The sequence below is a fragment of the Pseudochaenichthys georgianus genome, chromosome 16 (genome assembly GCF_902827115.2).
Source record: "Pseudochaenichthys georgianus chromosome 16, fPseGeo1.2, whole genome shotgun sequence".
Lineage (NCBI taxonomy): Eukaryota > Metazoa > Chordata > Actinopteri > Perciformes > Channichthyidae > Pseudochaenichthys > Pseudochaenichthys georgianus.
The window spans coordinates 40,344,047-40,359,304 of NC_047518.2; the positions used below are offsets into that span (position 1 = coordinate 40,344,047).

Here is a 15,258-nt window from a genome sequence, read left to right on the forward strand (position 1 = left end):
TTTACTTAAAATAAAAAGACACAACATATCTTAAGTATTCAAGGAAAACATATTATGGACAGGTCAAACGGTGACATTGTGAAAATCATTATATGAGAAACATTGAGTTGCATTTTAAGGAAACTCTCTAAATAAGATGGGTGCCTATTCATTTGGTTGGTGGCATTTCCTTCTAATTTGCTTTCCTTTATTGTATATTTAGTTTCCTCTGCAGAATCCTCCCAATCTACTGCAAAATCTGCCATTTGTGTCAGTGTAAGGGTGCTTGACCTCAGTGTTTTACCTCATTAGGCCATCCGAAGATGGAGAAGGGGAAAATGCCAGACGAGAACCAAGTGTCCAGAACATCCTCATCTGAAACACGGGGCCAAAAGTTATCTAATGTGTGTGAATATGGAGCGAGGATTAATCACATTAGGTGAATGTGTGTAGTAGCAACACATGAAGGGATTAGATAACCTTTGGAATAATTGACGTAATGAGTAAATTAAATAGTGTTCAGTCTCACCCTGTCTGAGGGAGATCTTGTCAGCGGACACATTGAAGCGTTTCGCCGCCTTCTCTCTGACCACTTCCTCCGAACTCCCACTGATCCAGTAATGACCGTCCATGTCCTGGAGGGAAAATGGACACCGGAAATAAGCTTTTATCTGTCATCTGAAAGCATGCAGGCCTTGACAAGGTGACAGACATGCTCTTACCTCTCCTGGTTTCACAGAGGGATCGTTGACGGTGATGAAGTAAGCAGGAATACGGTGACCCCACCAGAGCTGCCGAGAGATGCACCAGTCCCTGAGAGGAAGAGGATATCTCAATCAAGCTATCGATCGAGCCAGCCATAGCGAGCGATCGAGCGAGCAAGCAGCTAGCGAGCGAGCGAGCGAGGAGCGAGCGAGCGAGCGAGCGAGCCAGCGAGCAGGCGAGCGAGCCAGCGAGCCAGCCAGCGGACGAGCCAGCGAGCGAGCGAGCAGCCAGCGAGCGAGCGGACGAGCGAGCGAGGGAGCGACCGAGCGAGCGAGCCAGCGAGCGAGAGAGCCAGCCAGCCAGCGAGCGAGCGAGCGACCGAGCGAGCCAGCCAGCCAGCCAGCGAGCGAGCGAGCGACCGAGCGAGCAAGCAGCGAGCGAGCGAGCGAGCCAGCGAGCGAGCGAGCGAGCAAGCGAGCGAGCCAGCCAGCGAGCGAGCGAGCAGAGAGCGACCAGCCAGCCAGCCAGCGGACGAGCCAGCGAGCGAGCGAGCCAGCGAGCCAGCTAGCCAGCCAGCCAGCCAGCGAGCTATCGTACGATCTATCGAGGATCTACCTATCTATCTATCTATATATCCATCCATCCATCTATCTATCTATCTATCTATCTATCAATCCATCCATCCATCTATCTATCTATCTATCCATCTATCTATCTCGATACTATCTATCTATCTATCTATCAATCCATCCATCTATCCGTATCTATCGATCTATCTATCCATCCATCTATCTATCTATCCATCTATCTATCTATCCATCCATCTATCTATCATCATATCCATCCATCTATCTGTCCATCCATCTATCCATCTATCCATCTATCCATCTATCCATCTATTATGTTATTATTACATTTTTCAATCTATATCTAGAGCTGCAAAAATTATTCGCTTTATCAATTAACTGATTATTTGATAGAACATTTATTAGATAACTATTTTGATAATCAATTCATAATTGTTTCACTGCTATACATTCTCAGTTTAGAAGTGTTGAACAGTAATTGGCTCTTTTTGCACGTCTTACCTGTGAGTAATGTAAATATGTTGGGGTTTGAGAATATCTTTGAAGAAATGACTTTTTTGACATTTCACAGACTTTAATATTTATGGAATAATCCTGAAAATAATTTATGAATGCATTTATAATGAAAGAAACCATTAGAAGCAGTCCCACTATTATGCGATTCCTTAAAAAGAAAATTGCATATTCCCTGTGTGAAATTGCGATTTAAAATGCTTAACTGCCAAGATTTCAGTAGAATGGCCAAGAGCAAATACTGAATGAACCAAAATCAGACTGCCATAAAACTGAAGAATCATTATTTTCTTTTATATTTAATTTTTAACTAGCACCTGTTTCGGATTTGTAAGCATACCTGTCTGTACCGACTACCCAGGGAAAGGTCAGAGAATTAAATGAATGTCTGTATTTATGTATCATTTGGAAGGAAAGGCGTAATGTATGTACAGTATGTGTATGTGAGCAATAACGTGTAGATTTGAGTGGACTGTAAACTGAGGCGGGTGTGGTTTTTATGTTATATATTTGTGGAAGAAATAAAAAGTTCGAAAAAATAAAACTGAACAATAACAGAAAAATGTTGCATCGATGAATACCTGATGTTGTCCAGCCAGTTGAACCAGGTCTTGAGGTGGTGGTCGGGGATGATTTTGAGGCGTCCCTCCCTCACGGAGTCCGCGGCCTGCTTGGCCATATCTGCACAGCTCACGTACCACTGAGGCTTCAGCAGAGGCTCCACGATGTCCTTGGAGCGACTGATGGGGTAGAATCACAGCGGGGCTTAAAGGATGATCCAGGAAGATCTAAAAACCTCTATTCTACTTCTACACCTCACTTGACCTTTACCAGAGGGTAGTAGAGTACAAATACTTTGTTACTGTACTTAAGTACATTTGTCTGATATCAATACTTTACTCCACTACGACTTTTTAGTTCTTACATGTTGAACACAAAGACCTGTACTTTCTACTTCTCACATTTTCCAAACAGGCTGGTTCCTTTAGTCTGAATGTGTGTTTGGTGGCGTGATCATTATTATTTAGAGCAGTGGCTCCCAACCTGGGGGGGGGGGGGGGGGCGCCAAAGATCGCAGGGGGGGGCGCCAGGCCTCAGATGATTTGAAGCCAGATGGCATATTTAGACTTTTTTTTTACATATAATTATAAGGCAATACATGATTGTCACTAAAAGCCTTGTCTCTACATAACAATAAAATATAAAAAATAATTGACTAATTAATTTTAATAAAAATTCAAGTTAGTATTAAAGGCATAAAAAGACAGAAATTTATAATTCTTTCTTTAATATAAATGTTTCTTCTGCCCATAAAGTTTCCAAACCGGGCTTGTCTGGATAAGCGCATTTTTAAAACATAGTCATTGTCCATGCCGGTTTCAGTTGGATTATTCGTCACAGTTGCTCCGATCAGATCGGTCTCCTCCATTTTGTAGATTATTTACGATTTTTGAATCCACATAAACACATCGGCAAAATCCGGTTTACTTTGAGCATGTGTTTTAAACAGTTTAATCCCTTTGTGAATTGTTTCCACTTCCGCGCCGTCCTTTCATTTCTTCATACAGCGGGAATCCAAATGAATTAATCCCGAGTCCAATAACCATCAAAGTCACTCCAACAGTGCTCCTTAATTACGCTTTCAGTCTCCTTTAACAACATACTTCACATTCATCCAGTTTGTGACAGTAGTTGTAGCATTTTTGAGACTTGAGTACTCTTTAAAACAGCTGCTAGTTATGGGTACTTTCTACTGAAGTACACTTCAAAGCCTCTTTACTTTCACTTGAGTAAAGAAGTTTAGCCAGTACTTCTACTTTCACCAGAGTATTTTTAAACACGAGTATCTGTACTTCTACTTGAGTAAAGGATGTGTGTACTTTTGCCATCTCTGACCTTGACTTTGTGCCACATGTTGCTTTTGTATTCATGCTTCTGTGATCTGAATTTTAACTTTTGTTCTTTCTTATGAAGCACTTTGTGAATTGTATTTCTGTGAAAGGTGCTATACTAAATAAACGTATTATTATTTACCTGCACACTGGGACCACCATAGGGTTGTCTTTGATCTCTTTAAAGTGGCCCCTGTCCTTGAGGGCCTGCAGCACGGCCTTCCTGGCCTCAAAACGCTTCATGCCCTGGGGTACACACAGAATACTTAAAAATGAAAATGCAAGACATGAAACTGCTACACCGAGCAAACTTGTGAGGAAGTCTGACTTTTTAGTGAGCCGGTGGGGGAAATGCACTCTGCAGGGGGAAGGGCGATAACGAGACACTTTACCAGGAAGGGAGGGGGCACGTTAATGAGCAGGCCGTTCTCATCCAAGATGTTGATGAAGGCCAGATTGTGTCTCTCTCCAACCTCGTAGTCATTATGGTCGTGGGCTGGCGTGATTTTGACAGCACCTGAGCACGGAATGGTGCAGAGGGACCGGAGAGGGAAATACAGGCCATAATGAGGCAAGTGGCATGGCTTAATGACTTGTTATGATCACTTATTCTCAGCACACTGCAGCGCCACAGGCAGATTGGCTCGTCCTGTAACCATGCCTACCTGTTCCAAAGCTCACATCCACAAAATCATCGAAGACGATCGGCATCTTGCGGTCGCAGAAGGGGTGCAGCACCATCTTCCCCTTGAGGTGCTGATACCTGGGGTCAGCGGGGTGCACGGATACAGCGCTGTCTCCCAGCATGGTCTCGATACGAGTTGTTGCCACGATCACCTCCTCGTCTAAGCAACAGAGAAAGAAGGAAGGTGTTACACAAGTGGCTCATGTTCTGAACAGCGAATATGAACTGCTCCCATCTAATCGGAGATACAGATTTCAGACTTGATCCGACCAATCAAGTATTCTCCTCTCCATGTGCTCACCTGTTCCGTCCACTTTGTAGGCGAAAGACACCAACACCCCGAACTCCACTTTCTCTTTGTAGCCGGGCACGGGCAGCAGCGTCCTGCCAGTGAGCTCCTTCTTATCCACCTGAAACCAACCGCAGATTTAATCAAGAGAGCACAGCATGCAGAGCTCTGATCCAACAACCGGCTTATAACAGGGTTAACAAGTAAGGCGGGGTACTCAGGGAAAGAACTGATGTCATGTGCTGTGAATTCCAAAATCATACTTCTTTTGTGGACCTTTACTTTCTGACTATAACCACATTGTAGAGGCCTTAAATCCAATGATTTAAGGCAGGGGTTCCCAACCTTTATTGTGCCAAGGACCGGCAGATACATTAAAAACAAATCGCGGACCGGTTGTCAATTTTAACTGATTTTAATATTTACTCACCAGCAGGTTGCAACAGAGGCTAATGGTATGCAACAGCCTGAACAAATACCAGAACAATATGCATCCAAAACATATTAACAACGTTTAAAAAAGAACCGGTGTCGTTTTTTGGTTTTTCGGAAAATCAGAAAACCAAAAAAACGATGTTATTCAGTTTTTAAACCAAAACGGGAAAACAGATAAATCAACGTTTTGGTTTTGTTTACGATTTACGGATAATCCAGTGAATGCTGGGAAAACGAGGAGAAGGCGCATTGTGTGTGTGTGTGTGTGTGTGTGTGTGTGTGTGTGTGTGTGTGTGTGTGTGTGTGTGTGTGTGTGTGTGTGTGTGTGTGTGTGTGTGTGTATGTGTGTGTGTGTGTGTGCGTGTGACACTGACATTTGTTTTCAGAAGATATTATGATTGTGTCGTTCGTTCCGGTGCACTCAGACAGCATTTAGCACTACATCGAGATTAAGATTAAACTAACTTCTTTTGGGAATACCCGAATTTCTCGGGCGCACGAGAGGCTGAGACCTTAGGCTGAGCCGCCGAATCCCTCGGAACATCATAAAAGCCATTTTCAACGGCTTTCTGGTGAAAGATTAACTGGGCTACTGGATGAAATAATATGACTGGTATAGGTGCGAACATTTTTATTATGATAAAATATTTTTATATATTTATAATTCTGCAAATATTACGATAAACTCACGGCTATTTTGCGGCTCGGGGGTTGGGAACCCCTGATTTGAGGCAATGAGCTGTAGCTTTGTTTACAAAAACTGAGGCACACAATACCTCTGATGAATAATAACCGGTACAAAAGTTGGAAATTGAACAGCCAGAGCATTTATTTTCTAATGTTGACCATTCAATACAAATCAGCTTTCAATCAGTCTACACACTTAAAACGCAAGTACTAATCGTAAAACTTATGTGTGTGTGTGTGTGTGTGTGTGTGTGTGTGTGTGTGTGTGTGTGTGTGTGTGTGCGCGCGCTCAAACACGGTTTACCCTTCTGGCAGAACCTGAGTATACTAACACTGATTCTCACTTATATACTGAGTGCTAATTAGCTACAGAAAAGCCACAACAATAAATGTTATTTCCCTTATTTACAGGACTATTATAGGGAGCACAAACGCACCGGCAGACAAGGGATGTGAGGAGAGAGAAGAAGCAGAAATGCAACACATTCCCATTCCTTAGTTACTCAAATGTAACTTCTGGAGCAAAAGAACACGCTAAACTTCTCAAATGCATCAATATTACATTTTGTGTTGGATGAAATATAGGATGCATTTTCAAACTTGAGGGCTAAGAAACGTAAAGTATCTGAACAAAGTAGTGTTCATTTCGTTGACTAAAACTATGACGAAATATGTTCGTCAACGACCTTTTTTTCCATGACGAAAACGAGACGATGACGAGACGATGACGAGACGGCACCGACGGCAGTAAACAATAACTGTAACGAAATCATCATGCAATATCGTTGACGAAAAGTGACGAGACGAAAATGTAGTTTGCTAAATAAAAACTATGCCAAAATCTCTCTTTACTTTCGTTGACGAAAAATGAGGAGACGAAATATTATCAAAGATAACGTTATATCTCTGATAGTCAGTTTTTCTCCCAGCAGTTCCATTTCCGGTGCTGCGGCAGAGCAGCAGCTGTGTGTCTGTGCTGCGCGCGGCGGTACATTTGAATTACACCGGGCAGCGGCACAATATGAACTGTCAGGAAGTATAAAGCAACAGCATCAGAGCGCGGTGCAGAGTCTCTAGATGAGTTAGTAGTCCCTCGTTCTTATTGAACATCCATGTTGTAGTCCGCTATAGAAAGCTGTGGTTTCCATGGTTTCCCCACAGCAGCAGACGCACATTCATGACGTCCGCTGGCTCATCATAAACACGTCGGATAGTGAAAGTGCAGTCGGATTCTCTAAAGTACCGCAGTCTCTTCTCCTAAGTCCTTTTAAATTCTCCTATCCCTTAACCCCGTGACGTTTCACTCAGAGGTCAAGGAATAGACGATAGGGATAGACGTTAGGAGCTGATTTTTGGACTATTCGACCGCAACCCTACATTTGTATCTCTCTAATAAAGTACAGACTTGCCTCTATGTCGGAGATGGCAGAGTTCAGCGTGCAGGACCAGTTGACCAGCCTCTTGCTCCGGTAGATCACTCCCTCATCGTGCATGCGGATGAAGGCCTCTTGGACAGCATACGAGAGTTTCTGGAGAGTGAAGCGGATACGGTCATGAGAAAGAGGAAATTAGGATATTCTTCAAATGAGCTCAGGGATTTCAGAGGACTTACAGGGTCCATGGTGAAGCAGGCTCTGTCCCAGTCCAGAGAGGAGCCCAGCTTCTTCAGCTGGTGGTAGATACGGTCTCCCTTCCTGAACACGGCAAAAGGGCCAGGTTATCACTGTGTCTTTATTCCAGTATTATTCTGTAATATATTTTGTATTGACATTTGGCAGCAAACAATTACAATGTTTTTTCAAGACATAGTAATTGTACATCTTGAGTTTGTCTGTCCGAAATGCCTTACAGTAAAAAGTACGAACAATACGAACATTAGGGAGTGATCAGGTAAAATCATAGGTTTGTAAAAATGTAATCTGGCCTATGAGGTTTTACGAAATCAGTCCACTTCCTCCATCGTGACACAAACAGTTCCAGTTTGTGATTGACAGATGATGTTTATTCCAGTATTATTCAAAGCTGATATCGCTCAAATGTGCTCCTTTCTTCTACTCCTTCCACTCACTCGTTCTTCCACTTCCACACTTCCTGGATGAAGTTGTCTCTGCCCAGATCATGCCGGCTCTGGCCCTTTTCTCTCATCAGCTTCTTCTCCACCACCACCTGGGTGGCGATGCCGGCGTGATCACAGCCCGGGTTCCACAGGGTGGTCTCCCCCCGCATCCTGTGCCTGGACACAGAGAGGAAAACACGCCAATTTAATCAGAATCAGAGACAGGTTTATTGCCAGGTAGGTTGACACGTACGAGGAATTTAACTTGATGTCACGGTGCATACATAAAAGTAAAACAAAAATAAAAAATACAGAGAGAGAACTATTTTACGACAACTATAATAACATTAAAAGATAGCAGTATTTACATAGAAATAGAATGGAGGAGCTCTTCAAATCAAATCAAATCAACATGTATTATAGCGCCACAAGAAATGCCTCAAAGGGCTGTACAAAGCAAAGACAAAAACTAAATACAAACGTCATGGCATAACAATTATGAAAACATTATACATCAACACAAGTATTGCCATGTGATGAAAGCATGTGACTGAAGTGATGGATATGTTGAATGGAAACTAGTTTACAAGGAAGACAGATGCGAAGAAAGAGATGGATGTGCTGTATGTAAACACAATGTACTGTATGTAAACACGATGTATGTAAACTAGGGATGGGAACGATTAATCGAATATTCGAAATTATTCAGGTATTCGAATACGAGTTATGAATATTTTTATTAATTCTTTTTTAGATTTTTTTTTTTTGGGAGTGATGCCTAAGTTGATTACATATTAAATAATTACCGGACTATGACTGATAAAATATGTTGAATACCGGCAACACTAAATCTCTCCAGTCAAAATGTCTATGTACTTTGCCGCCACACACGGTTGCCAAGCAGCGCTTATTGTTGTTTAGGCTGGCCACTCATGTGTCGCGGGGGAGCCCTCATGAACTGTTAGCGCCGGAACCTCGCAACGGCTGCGGAGCACATTTGTGCCAAATTTGGGCCTAAGATGAGGTTTGAGTCTGCGTGATCATGTCATTGGCTAGAACTAGCTAGATCTGATGGATTTGGACATAAACACGAGTAAAGTATAACCGGACGCGAGAGAGATCAGCACCTGCAGCTCTGCCCGCTGTGAGGGACCGGTGAGCGGAGCAAAACACACCTTTAGACCTAACACACTTAGCTAGGGCACTGTCGTATACATTGAATTATTCAATTTGATAATCAACTTCGGCATCACTCCCAAAAAAAAAAGAAATGAATAAAAATATTCATAACTCATATTCGAATACATGAATAATTATTCGAATACCTGAATCATTTCGAATATTCGATTAATCGTTCCCATCCCTAATGTGAACACGATGTATGTAAACACGGTGTGAACACGATGTATGTAAACACGATGTAAACACGATGTGTGTAAACACGATGTATGTAAACACGATGTAAACACGATGTATGTAAACACGATGTAAACACGATGTGTGTAAACACGATGTCCTGTATGTAAACACGATGTGTGTAAACACGATGTCCTGTATGTAAACACGATGTGTGTAAACACGATGTCCTGTATGTAAACACGATGTGTGTAAACACGATGTCCTGTATGTAAACACGATGTGTGTAAACACGATGTCCTGTATGTAAACACGATGTGTGTAAACGCGATGTCCTGTATGTAAACACGATGTGTGTAAACACGATGTCCTGTATGTAAACACGATGTGTGTAAACACGATGTCCTGTATGTAAACACGATGTCCTGTATGTAAACACGATGTGTGTAAACACGATGTCCTGTATGTAAACACGATGTGTGTAAACACGATGTCCTGTATGTAAACACGATGTAAACACGATGTCCTGTATGTAAACACGATGTGTGTAAACACGATGTCCTGTATGTAAACACGATGTGTGTAAACACGATGTCCTGTATGTAAACACGATGTGTGTAAACACGATGTCCTGTATGTAAACACTGAATTGACGCACTAAGACAAAACAGAGCGCACCAAAACACCGACGCAGCCATCTTGCAAACTTCAGAAGTCACACATGAGAAATCCCGTGAAGCAACAAAAGCCTCACTGAACATCTGACTCTGTGTTTCAAGCTGTTTCAAAAGTCCAAGGGGAGTTACCATCTGGTCAGAGAATCCTGAATGGCGTTGGTGAGAGCGTGACCCAGGTGGAGGGATCCGGTCACATTAGGGGGAGGGATGCACATCATGAAGACACCGCGAGGGTTAGCATCGCTGATACTCTTCCTCTGCAGAACGTAGCGAGGGAGACGCATGTTATATCAGACAGAGATGGTTTTATATAGCACCTTTCATGCTTGACGCAGCCCAAAGTGCTTTACAGAGTATGACAAAAAATCACAATAACACATGAGGAACATAATTAAAATATGTAAAAACAATAAAACATGAACAGTGATACTACTAAAAATGATAATGGTTGCTGTTCTAAGATCAAATGGGTTTGGGGCGATATAAAAACAGAAAGCAGCCTCCCCAGCTTTCTTGTAATGCACGTCTAGGTACTTTTAAAAGTGAGGATCTAAGTGTCCTTGCAGGTTGATCAAATCAGAGACAGTCACTTAAATATGTCGGGGCAAGGTTATGTAGATCCTTGTAAATCATTAAAAATCACTTTCAAATCAAGTGATAAACTAGATTTAATATCATAATTGTATCCTGTTTGGACATTTGTGTGAAATTGCCCTTAAAATCATGTGAATATTTGAGTTACGGCTGAAACATGTTATGTGTGGTCACAGTAGGGCTGTCCCGAATACCATTTTTCGGGCTACGGATATTCGGTAGTAATCAGGGGGGGGGGGGTCGTAGTAATCGGCAGCGAACCGCTTCAACACAAGTATTTTGGTGTATTCACGGCATTCATTTTGTTATTGTGCAGTATCGTTGTTTATAGTTATTAACCCAATTTGTGTTCTTTGAAATTGAAAAGGATATCGCATCGTGTGTTACTTTCGTTGCAGTTGTATGTCTTAAGTGTAATTTGGCTTGGCTTCCTATTTATGGACATGCTTTTATTTTGAAGGAGAGGTAGCGCTGTTGACAGGAAGTTGTTGTTGCTATGGAAACAACATGATGGAGATTAAGGGAGAAAAGTAATATCTACATATAAAGACGGAGAAAGTGAACGACAATGTTTCAATTTGGAAAAAAAACGGGAAAAAACAAACAAAACCAATATCCGAATAACGAAATTGAAACCCGAATAGTACTCCAACAAACGAGTATTCTAGTATTCGGGTACAGCCCTAGGTCACAGTGACCCTGACCTTTAGTCAGCAAACTCTAAATCAGTTCAAAGTGGTGCACAACCCAAAATCAACAGATGTCGCAGGCGTAGAGGCATACAAATATTTGTGTGAACATATTGTGACGGGGAGGACTTCCTTACCCCGTACTCAGGCTTGAAGAATCCCTGCTTCTCCCACCACGGATACCAGGCCGCCTCCACATACTGAGGACTGTAGGAGTCAGGGAGCGGGCTTATCACATCTGAAAGTTAGAAAAAGGGTTGATATGATCTGAATCTAATCCTAATGAAAAACAGAAGATCCTTGCATTATTAAGGGTTTCCATGGAGGCCAGTTTCTTACATGATACAATACCCCTCACCACCACTAAGGGGCCAAATAAACCTGCTGGTATTTTTTCTTCAACTTGTATCTTATAATAGCCATAGTAATTGTTAATTTGAACTATTTGTAATTTTCAATTTGTTTTTTAGTTACCTTCAATTTGTTATACTTTCATTAGAACATACTCTTGTGTCGTGACGCGTCTCTGTAGGAGTTCTTGTGGCTAGACTATCACTTAACTCTCATAGTTTGTGCTTCATTCTTTATTACCTCTGCCAAAGATGTTGTCTTTTTCAGCTCAGTTTGTCTGTCTGCAGGGATACAGGAAAGACTACTGGCCCGATTTTCATGAAAATTGGTGGAAGGATGTAAAATGGGCAAAGGAAGAACCCACAATATGTTGGAGCTGATCTGATTCACGGACAGAGAAACTAAATATATCTGCAGCAAATCTATCTTTCTGTATCTGGTGACGTCACAAGCACACCTTCCGTTACAAGAAAGGAAACACATGCGCCAAGCGTGATTAATCACCTTTTTTCTCCCCGGGGGCCGTGGGGACGCTGTATGAGATCACTTCCAACTCCTTCTTCTCCGGTTTGGCCTTTTTCTGAAAGACAAAAAAGCACAACAAATATGATCAAATGATCTTTGACTAACTCAAAACATTAGTAACCAAGCTATGTCGTTGATATAGACCATATTTATGTTTTCAATAAGTTCAGATTCTAAAAGTGAACTATCCATACCTCTGTCTGTGGCAGAGTCTTTTTCTTTTCCTCCATGTCTTTCTTCTGCTGGAACTTCTCCAGCTTTTCTCTCTTCTTAGCATCCTTCTTCAGCTGGGCCTCTGTCTTTGGTGGGCCTGAAGGAGGAAACATGACAACATCAGAATACTGTTCACACACAAAAAAGAAATATTTGTGAACGGTGGCAGAGGACTTCCTCACCGTTAGCTTCAGCGTCAGCGGATTCAACAGCAGGACTGGCAGGAGCAGCTTGAGGACTCGCGGCAGCTTTAGGACTCACAGCAGCATTGGGTTTGGGTGTAACCGGCACCATCTTCTCACAGAGAGTGATCGCCCCCAACACCTTGAGGAACTGAGGCTGATTCGTGCAGGTTGTGAACCACCTGGTAACATTGGTCAAGACTTTCCTGTCTGATGGCTCCAACACCTTAAGGACAAAAATAGTATCATACTATGGTTAACTGAAAAATACACTTTAGTATCTGCAGCCTTGATGACTTCGAACTGTGAGTGTGTGTGAGTGTTATACTGCCAGTTAAGGACCACACATTCAGTTTGAAAGACATGTTTTTTCCACAAATGAAACTGCATGTTTTCCAGCACATTGTACCGGCACGGAGAGGGAGCGGCTGTTCAACTCTGCGTCTCATAGATAAACAGACTGACATGTATCAAGGACATGTATAGTAGTTAGAACAGTTATGGGTTGTTTTTGGATGGGTGGTTTTTAATTGTTTAGTACGATTGAATGTGTGCTCATTAAAAGAGAGAGTAATAAAGGGGTGAATGACTGTATTACAGATATGTCTTTGTTTCCCTGGCAAACAAGGGTGATAAATAACATGAGAACTAATTAAACACAAGCCACAAAACGATGGCACCTGCTATCAGCCAAATTGTAAATTAAAACAGTACAGGCACAATTTCACAATCTGTGCACCCCTGATTTAAACAAAACATGGGTGAGAGTTCTTTCGACAGAGTCATTTGTTCTACAGAAAATAACTGAGATAAGTGACGCACATCATACATACATATTTGAAAGGCAGGAGAACAGCTGTAGCTACAGCCATATCAGCCAGGGTGATGCTCTCCCCCACCAGGAAGGTTCTGGGCTCCAGTGCCTTATCGAGAACCTTTAGTACACGCATCATCTCTGCACGCGAACTCTGCTGGAGCTGAGACACACAATCACTTATTTGAGAATAGATCACATGAATAAAACACACAAATGTCCACCAAAAAATGTGGCTGCACCTCATAAGACTATTAAACACCTGAACCTATTAAACAACATCCATAAACATTGATCTGAGTGCATTTAGCTAATTATTTATCTAATATATTATTCCATATAGACTCTTCTTGCAATATTTCTATTTTATTTGTATTTACTTGCACATCTCCAAACATTTTCTTGCACTGTTTTATTTGTTCTCTGTCTTATATATATATTCATGTTGCACTTCTGGAGGAGCCTGTGACAGTCCTAAGTTGTCATTGCCATATCTATACTGTAGCTAATGTGCTAATGACAATAAAGCCTTGAAACTTGAAACATACCTTCTTATCCACTCCTGTCATCCCCATCAGAGGGAAGACCACAGCACAGGACACCGGGGTGAGTTCATTGTCTGCAAAGCTGAGCCACTGCCACACCTGGCTCTGCTGCTTTGTATCCGCACCGGCCCTCTTCCCCTGATTGGCCAGGTACCAGGACACAGCAGGGGCCCCGCTGAGGACAGATTCACTTCCCCCAGCGCCCAGCACCAGGGTGGGTCTGGAGCAGGCATTCAGGGACGCAGGAGGGTCCTCTGTGAGGGTCCGGGGGCGGGAGGACGGACAAAACTCTGCAGCGATGAGAGTGAGGAGGCTCCTGAAGTCATCAGGGTGAGGGGACACGTAGAGAGTGGCCATCTCTGGTGAAAACAGACAGTATGTACATTACTTATGTGCAATATATTCAGCTAATATTATTATAACTACTGGCTGCTACTCCTAGTTAGTCCATCCATTGCTGCAACAGGAATCTGTATGCAACTATGTGCAATAATACACCACACTGAAATCTACAGTGCTACACTTATTTGATTTTATAAATACTGCTCTACTTGAATGTGTACTTCTGTAAAACTACTATGTGCATGCCTTTACATATAGCAGCTCTATTTTCTTCGTCTCTATACTTTGCTGTAACAATGTAAGTGTCCCGTTTGTTGGACAAATAAAGGAATTGTGATTCCTATTCTGATTATGAACTGGTTTGACTTTGTGCTTATTTCTTTTTGCAAAACAAATATGTCCGAAATGAAATCAAACACATTGTGCCTGAAGATGGTGGAGTGGAGTGTGTTAGCCTATAAAACCAGTTAAACAGTTTGGCATCTATAAAGGAAACCAGAGATGCGAAATGTGTCAACAAACTGGTTAAAGGTGTCTAAAAAACACATCATATACTCGTATTTTAGCATTTCAAAGTGTCAGGGTGCGGTTGAATCAGCTAGTTAACAATATGTTTCACTTTCTTTAAAGCTCATCTCTGCCACCTGTCAAAGGATGACGAAAAGTCATGCAATACAGGCTAGTTAGCTTTAGCTCCTCAGACAAACTGAAACTCGAGTTATTGTGAGTGCATGCTGAGTTTTAGGCTTGTTTGCCTCACGTAGCGGTTATTTAAAAGTCACTTAAGTTAGTGTTTGATAAACCCGGGGCTTTTTATTGAATGCGTCTGTAAGAAGTTAATCCTACCTTTGAATGAAACAGAAAGAGTCGTCAGCTTAAATTAGCATCCAGAGCAGAGCCACATGAGTCCTCTCTCTGCTGTCTGATGCAACCAAACACTTCCGGGTTCCGGCCGCTTCGGCCGCAAACCGGAAAACCATACAATTATTTATTTTTAACAATAATAATAACAACAGAGGTGGGAGAAGTACTCAGCTCTTGTACTTGAGTACAAGTACAAGAGTGTAGTAATAATCTGTTACCAGTAAAAGTCCTGCATTAAAAATGTTACTCAAGTAGAAGTGCAAAAGTATAAGCATCAA

The 15,258-nt window shown here is 42.1% G+C and overlaps 1 protein-coding gene across 1 annotated transcript in view; it reads right to left on the minus strand.

Moving 5' to 3' along the window:
• Positions 1-15,056, minus strand: part of vars1 (valyl-tRNA synthetase 1) — a 26,720-nt gene extending 11,664 nt beyond the window's left edge. Inside the window, exons 1-19 of the mRNA XM_071205969.1 lie at positions 14,963-15,056; positions 13,778-14,133; positions 13,249-13,392; positions 12,416-12,641; positions 12,215-12,330; positions 12,000-12,075; positions 11,282-11,382; positions 9,991-10,118; positions 7,841-8,005; positions 7,385-7,466; positions 7,182-7,301; positions 4,663-4,771; positions 4,342-4,521; positions 4,069-4,193; positions 3,819-3,922; positions 2,366-2,524; positions 702-792; positions 509-614; positions 284-354 (exon numbers count right to left, since the gene is read on the minus strand). Coding sequence (XP_071062070.1) covers positions 284-354; positions 509-614; positions 702-792; positions 2,366-2,524; positions 3,819-3,922; positions 4,069-4,193; positions 4,342-4,521; positions 4,663-4,771; positions 7,182-7,301; positions 7,385-7,466; positions 7,841-8,005; positions 9,991-10,118; positions 11,282-11,382; positions 12,000-12,075; positions 12,215-12,330; positions 12,416-12,641; positions 13,249-13,392; positions 13,778-14,131 — 2,457 coding nt within the window. The 5' untranslated portion in view covers positions 14,132-14,133; positions 14,963-15,056. The remainder of the gene's footprint in view (positions 1-283; positions 355-508; positions 615-701; positions 793-2,365; positions 2,525-3,818; positions 3,923-4,068; positions 4,194-4,341; positions 4,522-4,662; positions 4,772-7,181; positions 7,302-7,384; positions 7,467-7,840; positions 8,006-9,990; positions 10,119-11,281; positions 11,383-11,999; positions 12,076-12,214; positions 12,331-12,415; positions 12,642-13,248; positions 13,393-13,777; positions 14,134-14,962) is intronic.
• Between the last annotated feature and the right edge of the window lie 202 nt (positions 15,057-15,258).